This window comes from Pholcus phalangioides, unplaced genomic scaffold (genome assembly GCF_987345545.1).
Source record: "Pholcus phalangioides strain wild (caught in Gottingen) unplaced genomic scaffold, Ppha-v1.0 ptg000008l_1, whole genome shotgun sequence".
In the NCBI taxonomy this organism is placed as follows: Eukaryota; Metazoa; Arthropoda; class Arachnida; order Araneae; family Pholcidae; genus Pholcus; species Pholcus phalangioides.
In genome coordinates this window covers 26782826-26807895 of record NW_028301601.1, presented here as the reverse complement: position 1 = coordinate 26807895, position 25070 = coordinate 26782826, and the positions used below count along the sequence as shown (strand labels likewise).

At 37.9% G+C, this 25070-nt stretch overlaps 1 protein-coding gene and 1 non-coding gene across 2 annotated transcripts; one reads left to right on the top strand and one right to left on the bottom strand.

Annotated features, from left to right (window-relative positions):
* Positions 1–357: 357 nt before the first annotated feature.
* Positions 358–15525, bottom strand: LOC149084120 (uncharacterized). The gene is made up of 2 exons (XM_089234464.1): positions 13978–15525; positions 358–2004 (listed from the first exon to the last, which is right to left on the bottom strand). The coding sequence occupies exons 1-2, from the start codon at positions 15308–15310 to the stop codon at positions 1886–1888; spliced, it is 1452 nt and encodes a 483-aa protein (XP_089090590.1). The 5' UTR covers positions 15311–15525; the 3' UTR covers positions 358–1885.
* A 7675-nt stretch (positions 15526–23200) lies between these two features.
* Positions 23201–23334, top strand: LOC149084119 (U4 spliceosomal RNA). The gene has a single exon (XR_016193125.1). It is a non-coding gene; the product is annotated as a U4 spliceosomal RNA (small nuclear RNA).
* Positions 23335–25070: the final 1736 nt, after the last annotated feature.

Below are 25070 nucleotides of genomic sequence, written 5' to 3'. Positions count from 1 at the left end.
TGATAAATGTCCCCCCTCCGCCATGAAAGAGAGATTATCATTTTTTACTCTCCCTTCCTTTCTATTATCAGACTTTAACAATAGCCGGGGATTGACGAAATAAGGCTCATGAAGTTGAACGAGATATTTCGTCATTGCCATTGTAACGGTTAAGGATTTTTTGGAGTATGAATTTCAAGGGTGAATCAATTTAAAAAGGTTTTTTATTTTTTTAAAACTTGAAAAATGTTACCAAAAAAGCTAGTTATCGGCATTTTTCACACAGCATAATTCCTATTTGATTCAACATCTTGGCCGAAAAACCTGTAATTGTGGAGGGTAGGAGATCAATTTTTCAGAAAAAGACACTTTTATAGACTTTTGAATAGTTCGTATCATTTTATTTTCAATGCAGATGAAACAAGAAAGATCCCATCAGGAAATACAGCAAGTAAATTGTTCTTTCGTGTCCACCCAAAGCTTACTAGATGTATTGCACCCTATAGATATTCTCCACAATTTCCTCCATTTCAGTGATTTCAGTTTGATCAAGTCATAAGTTTTGGGCAACACAAGCCCTGTGTATAAAACCATAGATTCCACAACTTACGTTTCACGCACGGCTCCAACATTGGGTACCATCTTGGTTCAAGATCCAACCTTTTTTCATCATTTATGCTCCAAGTTCATATCCAACATCGCTCGTCACTCAGTTCTGAGGCTGCAAATATCAATCTTAAGTCCGAGTCTGATGGAGTTTTCTTCAACCCGAATTGACTCATACAGATATGCGCTCATTGGCTAACTGAACCCTTTTTCTCATTGCCATATAGCTAGTTAGCTGATAGAACTTGATTTTTTCCCATTGTCGTAGCTAGCTGGCAGATTCTACGTATTGTCCAAGTTTGCTGGTTGATTGAATTTAGTTCCCAAATGGTTTGGAATTTGAGCTATGGTTTCGTGGGAGCTATGGTTCCCAATGGTTGAATTTGGTTCCCATTGAATTCTATTGTCCAAGCTTACTGTCTATTCGGACTCGAATTTTCGTTGTATAAGGTGGTTGGATGCTCAAAGTTGTTTTCAGACTGATCAATCAAAACAGAACTGTGTGAACTTCCATTTATATTTTGATTTCCTAGCTAGTCAGCTCTATTCAATTTTGATCTCCCATGTACACGCTAGCTGGCTGTTCGATTGTGATTGCCTATATTCAAGCTAGCTGGCTGTTTGATTTGTACTGCCTATCTTCAAGTTAGCTGGATGTTCGATTTTGATTGCCGATATTCAAGCTAGCTGGCTGATCGAACTGAATTTCCCATTAGTACAACTCTGACTGTTCGATTTCAATTTTCTATGTTCAAGCTAGCTGACTGATCGAAACTAAATTCCCATTGCACATAGCTGGCTATTCGATTTTAATTGCCCATGTACAAGCTATGTGACTGTTCGATTTTGATTATCTATGTCCGAATTAGCCGGATTTTCAATTTCTTATGTCCAAGCTTGCTGGCTGATCGAACTTAATTTCCCATTAGTACATAGCTAGCTGTTCGTTTTTATTTTTCATGTCCAAGCTAGCTGTCTGATAGGAATTGATTCTCAATTATTCAAGAGCTTGAATAGAAATATGTATTATATGAAATCATAGACAACTGTCACACACACACACATATTTATGTACAGGTATGTACACAGCGAACACATAGAGATATACCCGTTATATATATCATAGAAATAAAAAAAAATAGTGGTCAGTGACGGTTCATCCACATGCTTCACTCAACAAACACTTGGCGTCTCGAAATCAGAGCGGAACTTCGGCAAGGGATGTACCGCAGTGAAGTGTGGGTATGAGAATACTTTAGCGGTAATACGGAATCGGTGAATGTTTGCTTCTAGATGCCGGTCATCGTAGACGGACGGGGACGTCCGAAGGACAGTCCGGTTTTCCTTCGATCTCCGCTCGTCTTGATTCTATTTGGTGTAGAACGTGCTGTTGATGAATGTCGCACGCTAATGGATTCCCTATTGAAAAAGAAATAGACATAACCGAATAATTAGTTTCTCATCACGAAGCTATCAAATGACATATTAACATGATTGAATTATTGACTTTACTTGAGTCTTAGAAGAATCATTTTCATGTGGGGATAAATGACAAGAACACGCCAACATTATTTATGACTAGCTGTTACCCGCGGCCTCTCTCGCGTGGAATTGGTAATCTGAAGATTACTCGGCGATGAGATTTCCCCCACGTAGCATTTGATCCGCTCATGACCCCCTTGGGGGTTGAATTTTCAGAAATCCCATCTCATTGGGTATCTACATCATGAGATATAATACTGACCAAATTTCATATTCATAGCTTCAGCGGTTTCGGCTCGGCCATGATTGCTTCATATAACTGTTGGACCGCCTTATGATTCCCCCTTAGAGGTCGAAATTTATAAAGTCCCTCCTTAATAAGTCTTTACATCATAAAATATAACTACTGACTAAATTTCGTATTCATAGATTCAGCAACTTTGGATCACCGATGATTGTTCCATATAACATTTGAACCCCCTTATGGTTTTGTTAGAGGTGTGAATTCGAAAAAAAACCCCGTTTTTAGTGAGTCTTTGCATCACATGAAATGAAACTACTCACCAAATTTCATATTTGTAGCTCCAGCGGTTACGGACCGGCGTGATTTATATTTGGAAGCTTTGAACCTCCCCTCCTCCCCTCATGACTCCCTTGGGTGTGGAATCTCGAAAATCCCCTTCGTAGTGAGGCTTTATACGTCATGAACCGTAACTACTGACCACGTTCCATATTTGTAGCTTCAGCGGTTATGCCCCGTCGATTATGAATCAATGAATCAGTCAGTCGGGACATTTCATTTCATATACATATAGATTATTATTCATCATAAATTTATTTACTTATCTTTTTTTGTCGGTCCTCAATCTATTTCTTTCATTTTTTGTCAGTCTGCAAATTATTTTATCTATTTATTCATTTCTGTTGATCCTCAAATTATTTCTTCCATTTATTTATTTATTTATTGCGGCTTTGCAAATGATGTCTTCTATTTATTTACTTTTTACTGGCCCGAAAATTACTTCTCCCATTTATTTATTGCTTGCTAGCTACAAATTACTTTTTTCTATTTGTTTTTTTTTTTTTACATGTCCTCAAAATACTTCTCTAAGTTACACCGGCCAGTGTTAATTGTTCTTCTTTCAATAGCCCGCATTTGCAAAAGGTTGAAGAACGCTGGGTTAGAGTGTGCTGCGAGGCATTTCAGGAATAATTATTAATTTGACAATCCAAAAATTGATAAAGGAATGGGGAAGGGGGGTACAAATAAAATACAGGGTCACAACAGGCAACAAAATGCCCAACGAGGTGGCTTAGAAAAAGATGGCAATAACAAATATGGATGTCATATGTTTCTAAAATATAGCAACCCCCAATTAAAAATGCAATTATAAAGACTATAAACAATACAAATGTATATACATGATAAAATATTATAAAATGCAAATAAAAGGTATTTATCTGATTCTACTGTCAAATAACTCGCATAATTCCAAGTAAAGAAAGTCGTGTGAAACCAGCCTGCCTTGCGCATGGGGCGACTCCGGAAAAAAAAATCTCTACCTGTCTTGGAACTGTTTTTGGCACCCTCTGAGACCAGGTTTTTTCCTTATCTCTCAAGAAAGCTTTTTCTTACTCTTCCAACTCGAGTTTGCCCCCCCCCCCTCCCACGCACGACCTAAGATTCACCCTTGCCTTTAACGCAACCATGTTACTAAAACCTTCAATGTAGACGTTGTTTGCATAGATTTCTGAAAAGCATTCGATCGTGTCCAACTTTGGGAAATCTTGAATCGTCGCGTTTACATGAAATCGAGATAGGGGAGCTTTTTTTGAAGATAGCTGCGTGGTTGAATAATAACCATAGCATGAAGCATTAGCTGCATGAACAAGAATGTTGTCAATCACGACTCTCACAACACAAACACTTTGGGGCCCATACATATACATACACACACCCAACACGTATCCGCATGTACCGATTCGTTAGAAATTCCGCAGACGAATGTGTACGAGGTACATACCCGGTTGAGGAGTAGTAGTAGTACCTATTGGCGTTATTGGACCCATCTTCTTTGAATTCATTCGTATAACGAGGTAGCAACTCGATGCCACCAGGAGATTAATAACATTGCTGTTAATCATTGGGTTTGAATTACCCCTTTCGGACTCATGTGACACAAATATGTGGTTGCTTTTTCTCACTATAATTTTACAATTTTTCTTTTGACCTCAGGGAGTTAATTCTGACTTAAAGAATTAAGTAACTTTGAGTTAGAAACATGGCGAATATAAACCTAGGGAGGCTTCCATCCAAAGGCCAGCACTCCCTCTTTCTTTCTTTCGGGGTTTTTTTTATGATGGTTTCCAGAAGAAAGTGCCTCCGGGAAAAGTGATTTGTTTAATAAAACTTACAGCAATAAAAATGTGAAGATGAAATGAGAATGCACCCTGCATCATTTTGGCTGAAAAAAAGTTACATGAAGTAAACTAGAGTTCTTGACAAAAAAATTATAAGAAATTAAAAATTTGAAAAAAAAAATAACCAAACAAAGAATTTCTGGCATTTATGATTTTTTTGGCATTTTTTTATACTCTAATAGTTCAATGAGATTAAGTGTGCGATTGAAATGCCGTTAAATGCGAATGAAATGCGGCTATTTAATGCAACCAATATATTAAGAGTCGAGACTATCAACTAAAAGATGCTATATACCGTCAAGATTTTGCTGACGCTTTACTCATGAAAGAAATAAAATAATAATAACATACGTATTTAAAATAACAAATAATAATAATAAATCTAATTTGAAGATCGGCAATTACAATTCTTCTACTAGAACTATACTTGGAGAACAACATACACTAGAATGAATACTATACTTGGTAGATTAATATATATTTAGATTCCAATTTGATAATTCCTACTCTGGTTCATAATTCGAGTCACTTCACAGAATACCGATATCAGAATTGTCTTTCAGCTAGTTTCTGAGAATGAGTGGATTGACCATATTTCATCGAGAAAAATACGAGAAATAAAGATCCTAAATACTGATACATCGACAAAAACTTGCCGAAAGTAACTGCCAATTATTGGATATTTGTTGTAAAACTTTTAATGAACGGAAAAATAGAGGACTGAAGCAAATCACAGAATATTAAAATACATTGCACGAAAAAAAAAGAAGTTGCAAATATCTAATTTGAGAGATGGTGCCAATGATTTTTTTTAAATCTATAGCCAAATTTACCCTTTCACAGCGGCAATCCCGAGACTTTTCGTCAAACTTGATCTTGATCTGCTTCATTTGGGTCACCCCGAAATATCTAGGCTTTTTATTACGTGTGAGGAATCGGTCAAAGCCGTCCAAAGAGAGAAGGTCGTCAAAGATACGGAGTTAGTTGGTTTTGGAACGCGCTGATGAATGCCCGCGCTTGTTGTTGGGAGAGGAAAGTTTTATATATTAAAATTTTTCTACGTAGTCCTGCCGTATACATTTTAAATAAAAGATATTTTTATAAAAGGTATCGCCACTCCTCCTGTGCCATCCACCATTTATTCACGCTTTTATTTCCAACGTGGTAGTTATAATGTGGGTCAGGAAAATTTTAAAAATCGCTTAAATGGTTAAGTCTATGCGGTATAATTCTCTCGCGTCCGTCAATCATCCTTCTGATATGGAAGACAGATGACATATAAATGCTTAAAATCAAAGAATTTTCAGTATAAGTGCATATTTTAGAAGGTTTATTTATAAGCTCGCACTCATTTTTATATAATCTTTCAAATAAATATTGTTCATAATATTTTCAAAATATCGGTTTTTTTTCCCGCAGGTGAAATTTAGTGAATTAATACATATTTATAAAGTATTGTACGAATATTAACCGTTTTATTGTAAGTCTATTTCTAGAGATATATGAAAGTGTTAAATTTTTTTTAGAAATAGTGTAGAAATTATTTTGTTTCTGGTATTTTTGTTATTGAGCAGCTACAACAAACTAGCAATTAAAAAATACCTGAATAAAAAAAATATGTGGAAGTTATTTGCATATGCGGTATGTATATATATAAATGTATGTATATATATATATATATATATATATATATGAGAGGGGATATTTTATTTGTAAATGAAATACATACGCACGAAGAAAAGATGCATTTTTTTTTGCATGGTAATTTTTTTTATGCGTATTTTCTAATTTTTTGTACATACTTCGGAATTTTTGACTTTTCAAGATTTTTAGTGCATATTCTGGGGCGTTTAATGCATATTTTGGGATTTCAAGTGCACAATTTTTATTTTAAGTGCATATTTTTGCATGTTTAAGTGCATATTTGCATATTTTTAGAGCATATAATCCGGGCTCTAGTCATAACTCAAAAATATATTAGAGGTCACACACACGCAAGCACGTACATCCCCCCCCCCCATTTCGTTACAAGTCTCAGATGCATATTTGGTTGAGTAGTCATAGTCATGGTAGAGGGTGAACGACAAGTCCTGGACACATTTTAAGCTGTTTGCACAAAAAATACTACTTGCTGTTTTTACATAAAACTGCAATATTGAAACAAGAGCAACCTCGCACCCGTTCAGATGTAGCCCGACATGAAAAGGGCGCTTGTGTGGAATCACGACTATCCAACGACCACCTAGATAACTAGGTTATATAGGAGGTCGTGGCTATCATGTAGAACACACAATGCTGTAATAAACTATTTGGGGGTATTCTGTTCTTTATTGGCGTAGCTTTTCTTTGACTTCGGTATGTTAGCGTCACCTATCGGCTATTTTTTGAGCTATTTTTTTTTCCTGCCTGTAAAAAATTCTGCCTGCTCAGCGATGCTATTTATTAGGTATTATTTACAGTTATTTTCTCGGTTTTTGTGAATTTTTAATTTTTATGGATTTTTTGCCCACCCTGTTTTTTAAAAAAGATTGGAATAATTAATTTTTAATTTTATTTAAAAGATTTTATATATATATATTTACAATTTAACCTCTGAGCTCATGCAATCATTTAGTTACTCATCATTATATGCGCTTAGAATGGTGCTCGAAGCTAGGACCATTTGTGAGTGATATACGTAGGGTCAGTCTTTAGAGCGGACAAAACGAATTTCTTCCAGAAAATTTCCAGTTACTAACCTGCAAATAGTCTTAATTTAACAGAAATTGATTAACGTAGCATGTAACGGTATTTTCTTTCGGTATTTCAAATTTTTGCAGAAAATATTTAACAAATTTCGATTTTTTGATGGTCTTGCGGAGGGGGGGGGGGCATGCCAGTCAGTCGTTTTGTCCCGCCTCCCCGCGTATTCCTTCAACCTGATGGATACGACGAATCCTCTATTTAACGCTCACTTGCTCAACAGATGACCTATAGGCCAAATGTGGTTCTCGGAATCATCTGTGACCCATGACCTCAAATGTAATTAGAGAAAAATGCTAATGAACCTTGCTTATAACATTGATGAAAAACAACCACTTTGGATATAACGACAAATTTTTCGTCCCCCCCCCTCCCCGTTTTTATGATGGTTTTTCAAAGAAATTCCTAGACCAAGAGCTCATCTCATAGGCAATTTTCGTCGGTTGTTCTATTTATACATGATATGAAAAAAAAAATAGATTTGCTACACGTTTCACGATCCGACTTGCTCACTGAGTTAATCAGCTCTCAAAACATTCCCGTGTTCTGCCAGCACCCCCTAGATATAGAAGGCCTCCACACGCTGCTCGTGATGTCAACAAGTAGTTCCCATGAATATTCGGGGGAAAAAATCCCTGCTCGTGCCAGTATCATCGTTGCGCGGAAAAAAAAGGATCGGGCTTAGATTTGGCGATTTCTATGCCCCCACATCCAATCACCATGTGGTATTTGTGAGTTGTGAGCCCAGCAGTAAGATTATACGCCAAAATAAGAAGAAGCGAAATATGATGCTGCGGTTCAAAATGTGGCAAACTTGCTAGGTAGTCTTAATGACGTTACAGATGAACTTGGTAACCTGTGCGGAGGCCTTCTATCTCTAGGGGAGGCACTGGTTCTGCCCTTCTCTCGACTTTTTCTTACAAAAATTTCCCGTTTTTTCAGCGAAGCTCATTTTAATTCCTGTCATTTACAAAAATCGGAGATGTAGGTGATATGGAGATTGTTGTATTTTTTCATGAATATCAATATAAATATTTATCTCGCATATTTGCCATGTTAATTTTTTTTTCCCGTGACATACACTTTAGCAGACTTGCTGTAGCGCTCTATATTTCTCGCCAATGGTTATTTATAAATAATATTTGGCAATTTCAAGGACAATTGGCAACATGTGTTTGGTGAGAATCAGTGTTGTGTCCCGTATGATTTATCCCAGTGTATACGTATTTTTCTCAATGAAATGAAATCTTTAAGGACAGTAAACAGTTTTTCCAAAATTATAACCTCATTTGTAACGACACCTAGATTATAACGACGATATTTCGTAGAATCTTGGATGTCGCTACAACCAAGTTTGAATGTTCACTATGTTCGCTGTGACAGCGAGACATGTTCACTGTGGGTCCACCTTGACTGTTCTGGAGCACAGAAGGAAGATTGCATTTGTGACTTTTGTAAATAGCCCATGTGACACTACCACCACCGAATAAAAGCAAACTTTGAAATTTGAAATTTTTCATTGACAGACTCATTTAATCTTATTTTTGATCAATTTATGCCAGTTTTCTTCATCATCGTTTTGTGGTTTCGAGGTTAGAGATAACTGCCGTATGGTGTGACGTTGAGCACTTTATTGGTGAATTTAATTGGAAATGACTTCAACAGCACCGTTTTGACTTGAGGATATCCCGGACAATGGACATTAGGGGGAATTCCCACAAGGTCAAAAATGTCTGGAGCTTCTAACTTCACCTTTCAACCCTTTACCCTATAATCAGCCTATATATATATATATATATATATATTTGTTGTTTTCAAGTATCTAAGAAACGACTGTTAAAATTGCTAGACAAACTTTATGATTCAATTATAATTTTTGCTTCATCCATAATTTATGATATCATGCTTTTTAAATGCAGCATACTAATCAAGAATTACGACAGTTGTGTTTTTGTTTGACAGGTGGCAGCAGAGACTCCAGTTTAAATGATGTTTCTTATGTATAGAGTGCATAGCTACCAGCACGCACCGCATTTTACTGGCGAACCGTTGATTCTAGAGGCATGCTGCCAATTGGGAAAAGTACCCAAATAATGCTTAGAACGGATAAAAGTTGGGGAAAAAAACAGGATAAATATGCGTTTTATCAGCACCTTCAAGAGATTGAAGGCCTCCTCACACAGCTCGTGACGTCAGCAAGTAGTCTATCTTCACTCAGAATATTCAGAGAAAAAAATTCCGCTGCACGTGACAATGTCATCGTTGTGCCGAAAAGAAACGATCTTGCTCAGAATTGGCAATTCCTATGCCCTACATCCAATCAACATGGCGGTATTGGTGAGCCAAACAGGAAGATTCTTCTCCAAAATAAGAAGAAACGAATTAGGATGCTGTGGTTCAAAATGTGGCAAACTTGCTAGGTAGTCTTAATGACGTCACAGATGAACTTGGCAACCCGTACGGAGGCTTTCTATCTCTAGGAGGTGTTGTTTTTACCCTCATTTATCCCGTTTCCCTAACTTTTCTCCGTTTTTTTTAATTCAAATATCTCAGTGAATATTGCACTTATCATTGCACTTAGAAACATGAAATTTTTTTTGACATCAAGAGAGACGGAACAAGAACTTTCATACTTGATTTTTGAGCACAGGGTGTGTCCGTATAAAAAGTTATTCTTTTTTTGTTATTTTAATAATTATACAACCCCTTGCAACATGAATGATGTACTACACGTTATTTAGATACTTTTTCTAATTGGAAGTACCCCTCTGGGATCAACGGTTCACTATTTCATTTCATACCGTGCACCGCGGTTTCTCCAGTAATTTAATGGTTGTGGCTTTTTCCTTGATCTTACGTTTGTTGGGAAAGAGTTGGTACCGACACTTTTCGGCAGATAGCTGTAAACTCTATAATCCTCTATTCAGGCTTATCTGGAAATGTGTGTTACAGTAGAGTTGGGCCTGATCCTCCTACTACAGTTAAAGTAATTTGCATTTGTGCGAGTTTGGGGGATGTGTCTTAATAAATTTTGATTGTTCGTATTATAAAGTCAATTTTCACGATTACTCGAACTCCTATAGCTCGAATATCTAAGTCGAAGTTCTCACTAAGCCCCAGAACTTTTTCCGTATTTTAATGTTGAAATTTTCCGTTACTCGAAGTTTTCCCTTCTTAAGTCGAAGTTTTTGGGAATGAATTTCTATTATTAAATGCTGGGTATTTCACAAAGTGAGTAAAATATTTTGTGATAGTTATATATAAATCATTTACAGTTTTTTTTTTTTTATCATATACAGGGTTGATACAAAAACCCTTTTTTTCTTATTTAACTCTTTGTCGGCCTCCTAAATTCACTCGTGACTAAATTTTCACTGGAAATTGTAAGTACAGGCGTAGGGTTGAAGTGACCGAAAGTCAGAACGATTTACTAGAAATTCGCGGGAAAATGTCTAAACCCCCCCCCCCCCAAAAAAAAAAAAGAAAGCGGACTTTTGGATATATATTGTAGATGTCAGCTCTGGAAAACCACCGACGTTTGAGTGTTCCTTGACCCACATTAAGGACACGCTGTTCGAGAATGACTGATTACAAGCGAGATCGATGACGTAACGGCCACAACCCTCTTGGTTACATCTCGTTATATCATGTTTGTAATCTTCCACAGTGACTGACCATTCCCCTAGATACGTCTTTCTGACATTCTTCTCACGCGAAGGTTATGCAGATAAGAATCAACGGATGCGTATCTTTTTAGCTTTGATTCATTCTCACTGTGTATCAAGTTACCCTCTAACCTCCTTTCTTTTTCTTCTAAAGCTATATTTATGATTTTAGATTAGATTCCGATCTTCCACTGAATCCTTTCGTTCCCCTAATGAGAGCGATTCTTTTCTTATCAGTTTGGTTGGTATTAGTTCCCATTATATTTTTCTTCCTATGACCATGTGTTGAAACGATTCGACTCTTAAATCGTGACCAAAGCGGTTTATTTGATTTTCCGGTGACCTTGATCTCTCCTCTGAGCTCAGATTTCATTATTTCGTGAAGTAATTATACATTTTTCTGTATAGTAATAATGATCTATGACCTTACGATCAAAAAGTTTCAGGTGATCACAGTTCACAGGTGATCAAATTTAAATAAAAAATAACATAGCAATAAAGAAAGTTGCAAAACTCTTGAAGAATGCTGTAACAACTCAAAATTCATGAAATTGAGTTAATTATATTTTCAAAACAACAATTTGCCCCCTCTAAAAGTCAGTGATAGTGACATTCCTATAGCTACAAAACTGGCCTCCAAGCAACAGAAGTTTTGTTCTCATACGCAGCCTTGCAAAAATAAAGTTTATTGCGAAGTGAAATTCATTGAACCACTGAATGGTTCAATGAACTTTTCCAGAGTCACGAACACATAGTTAATCAGTTCAATTAATTTCTCCAGAGCCACGAGCATGTACATAGTCAGCTCAATGCATCCACTACTATTTCAATGCATACGCTATTGAGTCTCATCGGTTCAATGCATTCCACTAGAGTCACGAGCTAATCGGTTCAATTAATTTCACCAAACTCACGAGCTAATCGGTTCAATTAATTTCACCAAACTCACGAGCATGTGCATAGTCAGTTCAATGCATCCACTATTGAGTCTCAATGAATCGGGTCAATGCATTCCACTAGAGTCACGAGCACATAGCTAATCGGTATTCAACGCATTTCGCTAGAAAGTGTCTTCGTTAATCACTTCAATGTATTTCCTTAGGGAGTAAAAAAATACTAATCGCTCCTCAAAATCGAATATAGAGTATTGGCCAACCGGTTCAGCAAATTTCACCAACGAGTCTTAGCTTATTGGTCGAATGCATTTCGCTACAGTCACATTTTTCAATTCAAGACATTACACCATAAGACAGTTTCGACTCATGGATAAAATTTACATTCGGCTAGAGCTTTTTTTGATTTGGTTTTTTTGTTAAATTCATTCAACAAATTATTTCCTGAAATTTCGACGAGTAAGTGTTACAGAAGTAATATTTTAAACAACCCTATATGACTGTTTTCTAAAAACAATCATATAAGAGTGTTTACAATAGGAAATTTCCTATACGAATTTACAATTTATATACAGGAAAACAATCTTAGGGTTTGAGAAGAATTGCTGAGAGGGTTTATATGGGATGTGATTCAGAACAAAGTAGAAATTAAAATGAAAATATAGCTTACCACTAATGACATATTTCAAAGGATAGTCGGCTTGGCGGAACTATTATGATGTGAAAATAATACTTTCACAAATAAAAACAAATTTTCCGATAAAGTTTTTCGTGTGTAATATTCGATGTACTACGAAAAAGCTCCATTGCAAAAACGAGGCAGCGAGAGTAACGGAAAAACACGGTATTTCGTTGAAAATTGCAGCATTCCATATGGGTGGATATATAATAAATTGGTTGGAGCTTATTGCATGGTAACTCAATGTATGTCAGGTATACTTATATATATCGATGAAACTAACTTATATCGATGAAACTAACGGGTCGTAGCGGGTAGGGGGGGGGGAGGAGTACGAGACTCAGGCACGTGAACCGTGTTTTAAACCTCGTGGATAATTCGAGTTAGGCTCGTGGATAATTCTCTATTGAAAGAAACCTAGTAGTAATTGATAATCATATGACTGAAGTCTTGGGTCACGGTTGCGCAAAATGTCGCATATGGGCGACATTTCAACCAGGATTAATTTTACTTGTCGTACTAAAACAAAATTAATTCTTTAAAGGCTAAAATAAATCGGTTATTATACTCAGTATCGTAAATAGTCATTCCAGTGCCCTATGCAAGAATTTGCATTTAGGCGCCCCTTCTGCGCACAGAATGGCCCCATTTAAGCCCATTCTGGACCGCTCTTCGAAGTGGGCCCTGTGAGGGTGCACCTGTTGCACCTGCCTAGTTACGGCACTGATTATACATAACAAGCGGTTATTATGCATACCTACCAATCGTTTTGGTAAGTTTGATAAATTTATCTTTTTTACCGGCGATTATGCATAGTAACCAAGTGTCGTTGGTAAATTTAATAAGTACTAAAAAATTATTGCTTTCATAGGTGATTATGCGTGATACCCAAGTGCCGCGTCGTTGATAAACATGATAAGTCATTCTTTATGATATACTATACATGATTGATAATTTATGTATGTATTGTATCATTATATCGGGGTACAATCGTAAAATTTGTTATCATTATATCGGGGTACAATCGTAAAATCTGTTATCATTATATCGGAGTACAATCGTAAAATTTGTTAGCATTATATCGGGGTACAATCGTAAAATTTGTTAGCATTATATCTGGGTACAATCGTAAAATTTGTTAGCATTATATCGGGGTACAATCGTAAAATTTGTTGTTATTACATCGGTGTCCTGCGATATTCATACCAGACTCATTTGGAAACTTTTGATATTTATCAAATTCGAAAATTACACTAGGGTATTATGCATAATAACAGATAAAGGCGATAAATTTCAAGTATTTGTCAATTTTACCAACGACGCTTGGGAATTATGCACATTCACCGGTAAAAGTGATACATTTATCAAACTTACCAAAACGATTGACAAGTATGCATAATAATCGGTTATCATCTCTATAACAACCCGATTTACCGTACCGCATACATACAAATTGATTTAAAAAGAAATCTGTAATAATCATAAACATGATGATTTTCATGTCACTCACCTTTTACATTGATGTACTGTAGCCTCGTGGAGTTTTCGACGTCCCTCTCCCAAAGCCTCTGCAGTAAGTTATGGCTCAAATCCAAGAACTCCAGGTTCGGGAAACGGTGTAAAAATCCACCGAGAGCCGCCAAATGATTTTTTGACAAGAAAAGCATCTCCAGGGTGATGGTCCTGAAAGAGCTCGGCAGAGTACACGTCACTGAGGGCAACTGGTTGCCTTCGAGATTGAGCACCTTCAACCTGTTCATGGAGTGGATCTCAACGTACGTGAAGTTATATAGGGCGTTGTCGGACAAATCGAGCGTGGCCAGCCTCACCAGAGGTGTCAGGGATCCGTCCAGGCTCGTCAGGTGATTTCCGGACAGATCGAGTAACTCCAGAGAATTAAGGTGTCGGAAAGAACTGCTATGCAACTGGAACAGGATATTCTGCGACAGGTTCAACGACTGCAGGTTGACTAAATACCTCAGAGAATCACCGATGGAGTAGATGCTGTTGTACTGCAGCTCCAGGCACTTCAGGTTGCTCAAGTCGGAGAAAGAGTCACCCAGAGTCCTCAGGAGGTTATTGGAGAGGTACAGGAACTTGAGGTTGAACAATCCGTTCAGTTCACCCTCGATGGTCGTTAGCCGGTTCTCCTCCAAGTACAGGGTTTCCAGGTACGGTATATGCCTCACTGTCTTGTTCAGGGACAGCAGGTGGTTCTTGGACAGAGACAGCGTTATCAGATTAGACGAGAACGACCCTCTTTCAATATGCGCGAGCCTGTTATCCCTGAGTCCGAAGTAACGTATGGAGTTCAGGTCGCGGAGGTCATCCCTCGTTATCCTGGAAAGCTTGTTGCCGACCAGGCTCAACGTGCGCAGAGCCTGCAGACGGGACAAAGACTCGGTCGGGAATTCGAACAGCTTGACGTTATGCAGGACGAGCAGGGTCAACGACTCCAGCCCGACGAAGGCGTCCGGTGCAATGTAGGTCAAGTTCGAGTTGCTGATCATGAGTCTCGTGATGTTCAGGTTCTGGAACGCGTTCGACGGGAGGCCAACGATCGGGCAGTCTTCGATTTTCAGGTACGGGATGCTGTTACCTTGTGGCATAATCCCCGACAGGGTCCGTATCAGGGTCTTCAGACTCCTCACGCCGGAGCAGTGGATCATGGGCACTGGCGGGACCATGAAGCAGTTGCAAGGACTGATCGTATCGTTCGGAGGACACAAGAAATCGCGTTCTGGACCTACTACTCCCCATGATTCTCCTTCTACTTCGGCGCCGATCGCCGTACTGAACAGGATTGCCGGAAACACGATCAATGGTACAACTGGTAGCACCATTCTGGTAACACTCGCACTCGAAAACACTGGTGTGGACCTGCTAACACACACACACACACAAACACTCCCACGTTCCTAAACTTCTGGAGGTGCTCTATCGCGTTGCTGATTGAATCGATGTGATGGTTTCGAAGTCGAATGCTTTAATGACGATCCCCGTCATCGTGAGAGGCCAGTCCTCTCTTCACGGCTCTTTCTTTTCCCCCAATCACTTCTTCTCTTCCTGGCTGATTAACTTTGATTATATTACTGTAAGTGGAATTTCGGCTCCGTCGCCAAATACTGATGGGGAAAAAAAATCGCCAAAAATAATTATCAATTTTTTTTTTTTTTTTGCTGTTGTAGATATATAGCCAATAGCAAAACAGCAACAACTCAAAATTCTATGTTTTAGATATCTGCATTTTTTTAAAGATATTAATTTTGTATAGAACTGAATGGGAAGAAACTCAGATTAAATTACAGTAGGGGTGTTACAAGCAGAGTTAGGAGTTGTAGCTGTTTTGCAACATGCAGAGGCATTTCCCACCGTTCTCGTGACGTGCATAACTTGAGAATGCAATTTTCTGAATTGCTGCCTTTTTGAACCGTGCCGTCGGTATGTTGCATCATGTGAGAAAAATGTTTTTTTGCATCCAGGTGTACGACAGGTTTAGTCAAACTAGGCCCAACATCCAAGTTAGAATTGCCAATGCAGTTAGGAGTATTTGGAAGGTGAGGTTCGGAAAGAAAAGCTATTTGTCTCCACCGGGAATCGAACTCGGGTCCTCTTGCATACCGGAAACGTGCGCCCGGTATGCAAGTCGGTATGCCACCTATAAACAAGAGACACAAATCTTTTCTTACTGAGTAACACGCTTTAGCAGCATGATGTGGAAGAATAGCTCCATGAGAATAGTCGTGTTTCTGGTGTATAGGTAGCGGACTTGGCCGGTATGCAAGAAGACCCGGGTTCGATTCCCGGTGGAGACAACTTCTCTTTCCGAAGTTCATCTCGGAACTAATTATCCACAAAATCACTTTCTTTGACAAGTTGTAGGCCGAAAAAGTAGGATATCTGTCATGATATACTGCATACTTCTCCAAAAGGGTTCATGAGCGCAATTGCCGAATTTGGGGCTCAGAAAATCTCCATGCAGTTTTCGGATTGCAGAGAAACAAACTCAAAATCAATGTGTAGTGCGATATGGTCATTTTCTATCCGGGTAACAAGAGGAACAAACGTGAAAGTGCACTGAGTTTTTTAGAAAAACTTTTCCCGCGTTGATTTCGATTTATACAGTTTTCTCATCCATTTTAACTTCTTGTAAAGTGTAGGAACTCATTAATAACTTTACAATCAAGGACGTAATATTGCGCCCAAACGCCAGAGTAATAAATTCAAACAAGTTCTCTATGTTTCTTTTCCTCTCTCTCCTCATCATCGCTAAGCTTTGCTGTAACCCTATGAAAGAAATGTAATTTTTACTCCGTTTATTTCTACATGGTATGTATATTCCTACTATATGCATATAAGATCGAAAGAAAGAGCTGGTAAGGTCAGGGTGAAAAGAGAAATCTACGTCTCCTCTTATAAACTTTACAGCAAAGGAAAAACGTTTGTTTTTTTTTCTTTTTCTTCTACTTTTTTCTCCTTCTTATTCTTTTCCTTCTTCTAAAGTGCGGTAGGGTTAGGACAAGGTTACCATATTTATTGTCAATTCGTCAAATCCATCTGAATTTCTTGTCTATAGCTTGTAAGCGAAGGGGTTAACAAACAAGAACATAGACGTGCAAGGGTTACACTGAATTAATTATAATCCATAGGCACCGGAACCTAAGGACTGAGGCCATTTGAATACTCCCCTCCCCAATAATTTCTCAAAAAAACACAATACAATGCACCTTCCCTCTCTTGCGTACGCACGGGACGACCAGTAACTTTCAGGCCCCCCTCCCCCAATGTTTCCTTCATGTCGGTGCCTGTGTTATCATCAGGAAGATATTGTGACTTCGTATAAAAAAACAGTAGAAGTCATAACGCAAATGATAAGTATGGATGCATTGCTATACGGTCATCATTTGGTGATTACTTAATGCGCCCTTGTGTGAATAAAATGACCGACTTCATCCAGCCCGCAAGGGGCCACATACCGTAGAACTGACGGAATCCAATAGGCTCTACACTCCATGAAAAAAATCTCTGGTCCAGCCCGCAAGCGGCCATTGGGGACATTCGATCCAGACACCCTGCATAACGAGATACAGCGTTAATTAATTTGTAATGGCGTTTTTTGCCAGGTACGTATTAGACAAAAGAAATGCATGGGTTTCAGAATCTTGGGAGGTCGACGGCTTTAGTTCGAGCGGTTCCCTCCAGTCCGCAAAGTTTTCTTCTCTTCATCGGCTCTGAAGAAATTAGGGTATTTTAAACGCAATCTTTGACGGTCCCCAATAAGTCTAACTCGACTAAATCGGTAACTGTTCCTGGTAAAAATAATTTCAACGCATCAGCATTATATTCATTCAGTTTGCAAAGATAAACCACCAAGAATTTAATGATGGTTTTGTGTGCGTTTATATATAAAACAAAAATAAATAAATAAATACACCGTTAAAGTTTAATCGATCCAATGACACCGGATTAATGTTTAAACGAAATCGGACAGCAAGCAGTTTTGCGTTTAATGTTTGATTAAGCTTTATGTTTTCAGCAAGGTTTGCACTATTTTTTGCGTCATTGAGAGCTGGCCACATCTTCTTCTTTTTCTTTCTAAGGCCCTTGGCAACAAACTTGTCGTTTCCGAATTTTGTGTGTGTGCATAGTAACACCAGATTCAGGAACATAGACGTGAAAGGTTTGTACTGAATTAATTATCATTCATAGAGACGCCGGAACATAAGGGCTGAGGCCATTTGAGGCCCCCACCCAATAATTTCTGAAAAAAAAAGAAAGAAATACAATGCACCTTCCCTCTCTTGCGGACGCGCTCGATTCCCGTATACATGGGACGACCAGCAACTTTCAGGCCCCTCCCCCAATGTTTCCTTCATGTCGGCGCCGGAGAGATATTGTGACTTCGTATAAAAAACAGTAGTAGGTCCGAATGCAAGTATGGATGCATTGCTATATATGGTCTTCATTTGGTGATTTCTTAATGAGCATTTGTGTGAATAAAATGACCGACTTCATCCAGCCCGCAAGGGGCCCACTTACCGAAGAACTGACGGGATCCAATAGGCTCCACACTCCCTAAAAAAAATGCTGTCCGCTCCCGTCAATCAGTCATAAAATTACCGTAGTGTCGGAAAATTATTGATGGCAATGTTCAAGTTGTTTGAAATTCCATTATTGGTATATTTTAGTGTATACCAATATTGGTAATTTTTTTATAATGAGGCCTCAACCAAGCAATATTGAGTAAATCTATATATATAAAATTGATTTTCTGTCTGTCTGTCTGTGTGTGTGTATGTTCTCTATACAAATCTACAATTTTAGATCGATCGTCGCCAAATTTTGCATATATACCAAATGGGACCCGACTTGAACGATAGGCTACTTTAAAATTTCGTCAACCCAGGGCAAATGCCCCAAATGGGCAAAAAACTGTTCGGCAGCAATGGTTTTTGGGCCTCAACAATCACTTTCCGAACGTTTACTTTGGTTACCGTGGTTCCCTAGCAATGCGTTTCAGACGTGTATATGCCTTTACAACGGTTTGTCACTTCTCTAATCCTGTTACTATATGTATAATAGTTTATGCCTTTATAATGGTTTGCCACATTTTCAATATACTCTCAGTAATGAGTCTTTTTGAATTGACGTCATAATCATCATCAGCATCGCTTTGAGAGTCAGGAAAAGGGTGATAGAAATCAGTGCTAAAATTGTCGATTTTACTGTAGAAATGCGGAAATTAGTGGGATTTTCCGCCCCATCAATAATTTTAAAAATTGTATTGAATTCTCGAATTTTTGAAATATTCAGTTCGCTTAGAGATATACGAAGCCCAGGAGATTAAAGGATAATTATGAAGTAATTTGCCAAACCTATACTTTTGAGTTGGATATTCGAGCAATATCATTGATTTCATTTATATCTTCTCAAGTATGAAAATTAATGTCTCCATATTATATCTTTTGATATTTATTTGCATAAATTCATGTGGGTTAGGATATTTTAAAATTAGTTATGAGCCCGTGAAAAGTGCATCGAAAAAATTCCACAGCTTTAACTAAGGATTTTTGAAAGCTGGAACAGACAGATGGGTAACTTGAAGTTCAGGGGGGGGGGGGATCGAAATACCTAGCGCCCCTTAAAAAAAAGAAAAAAATATATTCATTTCTACGTTTCTGTGTAAATCTAGATTTGTTTATTTCATGAATCGCGCAGGTCGCCATATTGGTTAACTTGGACACGGTTTGTATGTCCCTCAAGAAAAAGAGAGGGAGATATCACGTGATCCAAAAAAGCCTCATTGAAGAAAACCCGGGCAGCGCCGGGTATTATAGCTAGTAAATAAATAAAATAAATAAAAATTTTCAAAGAAAGGATGAAAGTAAAATTACTGCTCAGGTAAACTTAAGAAAGAAAAGCTAAGTGTCTCCACTGGGAATTGAACCCGGGCCTATACTACCTTATATGCCTGGTACACAACCCTTCTTACCGAGTAAACACACTTACGGCCGTATTCACCGACAGAGTTTAAATGCAATCGCAGGTTAAAGGATTAGAGATCGACACTGATTGGTTAAAATCCCGCGTTTAACCAATCCGTTTCGATCTTCAATCCTTTCACCTGCTGCTACTTTTCCCGCATCTACAGCACATGACATATAACATACCGTCAAAGCTGCATTAAGAGTTAACTTACAAGCGGCTTTGCGTACCGTCGACGGTGGAATTCAGAACAGCTGGAAAACATACTACCTTCAACAACTCTGTCTATAACGCAATTTACTGCCATTAATGAGCTTGGTTGAAAATGAAGGCACTGACTATTAGCGGTCGCCTCAAGTTCAGTTGGGGGAAAATATCTTATCTACACATCCACCCGCGGATTCGAACCCGGGACCGTGACAGCAACCTCCACGGTAGTAGCCGAACATCTTATCACCACGCCAATCGGGCGCATGCAAGCGACACTGGCAAACTCTGCAAAATTAAAAATAAGAGAGCGCGTGTTTTAAAAAAGATTTGCCGAACTCTCGTCGCGTTTCACACGTGGTCTATGGCGATACCACGTTGATACCAGAGTTGATGTGACACCCATTTCATTGTGATTTTATTTAACACTATCAGATCAACATATGAACTGCCATGGCATATCAATAGTATCTGAAAAAAAAAATTTCGGTTATTTCAGTATATTGAACAATTTTGACAAAAGAAAATTCTAAACATATACAGTCGAATCCCGTTATAGCGAATTCCAAGAGACCAAAGAAATCACCTCGTTACAACGAAATTTCGTTATAAAGGAATTCCAAGGCTTTCCATTGTTCCTATGTAAACTTATCCGATGGATTAGAAAAGTGTTCGTTAAAGCGAGATTTTCGCTATAACGGTGTTCGTTAAAACGGGATTCGCCTGTATTCTTTCAAAAATTTATGAGTGAGCTTCAAAAAAAGGGGAAAATTAACACGATTAAAATAACTTAATTTATGTTTTTCAACGCAGATGTGTATTTATGTAAATCCCAATCAATTAAACAGCTTGGAAAAATCGCTAAGGGCAGTGCAACCGTTCGGAAACGATTTTGATTTGACAATAGATAAAAATATCCTCGATACACACGCGTATCTTTACGCATTCTTTTTTTTCCTCAATGTATTCGAATCGCAATCGTCAGCATTTCATAGCAACTGAATTACCGAAGAGAAGAAAAAAACCCTTAAAATTTTCAGATACACTTCAAATTTCGTCCTTGATCTTTGAAACGTGCGTTTCACCTTCGAACAAAATGGAGGTCGACATACTTTGACTTGAAAAATGCTATTCTTTCTATATCCCTTTCATTTCGCTCTAACTAACGCTGGGATAACACTATAGAAGTTTGATAATAGTTCGTTTATAAAACTTGAAAAATACAACCAATAGGCAGATCAGTTAAGTTCGCTCGAATGTAACAGATGCGTTTGTTATTTACATTTTTCAAGTTTTATAAAATAATTTTTATCAAAGTTTTATAGTGTAATACCAGCCTAAGGCCGGGATTACACCATAAAAGTTTGATGAATCTTTTATAGTGTAAAAAAAAAAAAAAAGATCTTTGATAAAAATTCAACCAAAATGCAACCGGTGATCTTATTGGTTGAAATTTTCAAGTTTTATCAGAGCTTTTACAAAACTTAAAAAAAAAAACCAACCAATCAGCCTATTGGTTACATTCACGTGAATGTAACAGATACGCTAATTGGTTGTTGTTGTTTTTTCAAGTTCTGCAAAAGAACTTTTATCAAACTTTTATAGTGTTATCCCGGCCTTACACTATAAACGTTTAATAAAAATTATTTTAAAAACTTGACAGACGTAACCAACAAGCTTATTGGCTAGATTTGAACAAATGCAACCGATAAGCTTATTGGTTGCATTTGTCGAGTTTTATAAAATCCATTACTTTGTTTTTGGTGTTAAGAAAAAGTGATTTAGGGACAAACATAAACATATATTAACAGGCATTCTAGAGCATAAAATTTACACCAGCATAAAAAGTAATAACGGTATCATTCTGTTCGTTTTCATGCTGCGTACCGGTTCGTTTACCAATAATTAATTTTGCTTCAAAAATTATTACAAATAGTTTATTTTTTATTGGATAGATGGCAGCAAAATCCCCTATATTTTTGAGATGATATTTTTTTCTGATATTTTCGTTTATAGAAGAGAAAATCGGCACAAAATATTTTCCACAATTTTTATAATCAATCTCAGAATTTTTATCTCTTTTCGGTTCCCTGTGACATTTTCCGTTTTTCAGAACAACCCAGTTGCAGTACATGAGAGTTGATGTTGCGATGCAAAAATTTTTAATCAGTTTCTATACCAATTCTCACAGCTACAGTTTGTTACAGTGGAATCTCGTTCATTCGTCGCTCAGTCATATGAATTTCACGTTTTTACGACGTTTGGCTTCCGTCGCAATTAGTTCCTATAGATTTTAATGTTAAAATAATTCATTTATTCGACGCAAAACCTCAGTAAATTATTGGATATTTTCACTTCGACTCTCGAACTCCGAATCTTCCAAATTTTGGATGCCGTGAAAACGCGTTGCTGCAACAGCTCTTCTTGCATAGTGCCACCGCACGAGCCATAGATTTTAGGGTGAATGCTGACGAAAATGAAAACGGCCGTTTAGGTTGCGTGCAGAGTGAAGCGAAGAGGTACGAGTTACAAGAATTGTGACTAGGAAGAAAAAAATGCGTAGGGGTGGAGGAAGAGATGTCCGCACACAGTAAAGAAGGAGGTGGATAGAGAAAATGACCGGAGTGGTTATGAAATGTACGGATGTGAAGATGATGATCCCTCCGCACAAGAGGGAAAGAAGAAAAGAGGAAAAACGGACCAATGAGCAGATAGAGGTAAAAACAAACAGGTTTGTTCAAGTCGCGCAACTCGTTGAGTGGCCTCTTGCTCTCTTTCATTTCGCTTCTCGAGTATGTGTGGTGCAGAGCAAAATCATGTTTTCGTCACACCTGTCTATTATACGCTCCCATACCTCTTGGTCACCGTACTATGCGTACTGCCTTCGAGTGGACACTTAAGTGATTTATTTATAGCCTGTTTCTGAGAATACGCAGAGGCGGAGAGCCCCCAAAAAATGAGTTTTAATTATTTGAAAGACTTGTCATATGTCCTTTCAGAATTTTTTCTGTCAATGTTTTCAGCGTTATCCCTGTTATCCTAGCTTTGCGCAGAGGCAGTGTCATAGCCAATGAGGTCCTACCGAGGCGTGAATGTTGCTAGTTGAAAACTTTTCCCTGTTATACCCCCCCCCTCCCTCCCAGAGTGGGGAAAGTGCATTTTTTTGCATTTGGAAGGTACAGGTCTGCTGGTAAGAACACATACACAGTAAGTTCTTTCGATCATTTCCTGTAGAATTTCCCTTTCGCTGAGGCACTATGCTTGCTGACTGTGCTAAATCCGACGTTTGTAATGTCGAGAAAACGAAAAGCGAAAAAAAACTTGAAATTTCAGAAGAATTCGACAAGAATTTTAAATTAATGACAAAGTTGATCTTGCGAAACCGTCGAATATCCCTGTGCCAGCTTTGAGAACGATTATAAAGCAGCGAAACAAAATCAAAGACCAAGCTGCTGATTGTAAATCATCTAATGCCCAAAAAGTTTAAGTCCATGACGGGGGAATTTTCCCAAATTGAGAATATTTTCTACCCAATGTCGTGTCCCGAAGCTAATGTCGAGCTAAATTTCATTCCTTTAAGTGATTTGAAATGTGATTTAATTTCTTCCTCCAAGTATGATTGAAATGATACTTTTTTATAACAGAACTAGCTATATTACCCGGCGTTGCCCGGGTTTTCTTCAATGAGGCTTTTCTGATCACGTGATATCTCCCTCTTTCTTTGAGGGACATACAAACTGTGTCCAAATTAACCAATATGGCAACTTCCCGCGCGACTCATGAAATAAACAAATCTAGATTTAAAGAAACGTAGAAGTGAACATTTTTTTTCCTTTTTTAAAGGGCGCTAGGTAGTTAGTTCGATTTCCCCCCCCCCCTCCCTTTTTGAACTTCAAGTTATCCATCTGCCTGTTTACGCTTAAAAAAATGCTTAGTTAAAGCTGTGGAATTTCTTCGATGCATTTTATGGGCCCATAATTAATTTTAAAACAACCTATAAACTATATGAAGAAATATAACATTGAAACATTAATTTTCATGCTTGAGAAGGTATAAATGGAAAGTTAAAATCAATGTTATTGCATGAATATCCAACTCAAAAGTAGGTCCGTCTAATCACTTCGTATTTAGTTTTCTGGGCTTCGTATCTCTAAGCGAACTCAATATTTTAAAAATTGAGAATTCAATACACTTTTTTTAAAATTATTGATGTAGTTGAAAGCCCCACTAAATTTCCGCATTTCTACAGTAAAATCGGCAATTTTAACACTGATTTCTATGAGGATCACCCTTTTCCTGACCCTCAAAGCGATGCTGGTGATGATTATGACGTCTATTCGAAAAGCCTCATTACTGGGAGAATTGAAAATGTGGCAAACCATTATAAAGGCATAAATATTATACATATATTGACAGCGTTGAAGAAGTGGCAAGCCATTGTAAAGGCATAAACACGTCTGAAACGCATTGCTAGGGAACCACGGTAACCAATGTAAACGTTCGGAAAGTGATTGTTGAGGCCCAAAAACCATTGTTGTCCGACAGTTTTTTTGCCCATTTGGGGCACTTGCCCTGCTCTGACGAAATTTTAAAGTAGCCTATCGTTCAAGTCGGGTCCCATTCGGTATATATACAAAATTTGGCGACGATCCATCTAAAATTGTAGATTTGTATAGAGAACATACATACACACACACAGACAGAAAATCAATTTTAAATACATAGATTGGAGATGCAATTAAATATGTGGCGTACGCAAATTGTCGTGCTGTGATGTGCGCATCTGGCGCTGCAGTCCACCTGCATAAAAGCCACAATCAACCAGGAAGTGCTGCTGCTCTTTACCGCACTCTGTTTCTAGTCACCACGTCCGCGCTGGTCGTGCTGATGATCTCCATTTTTATGTAATTA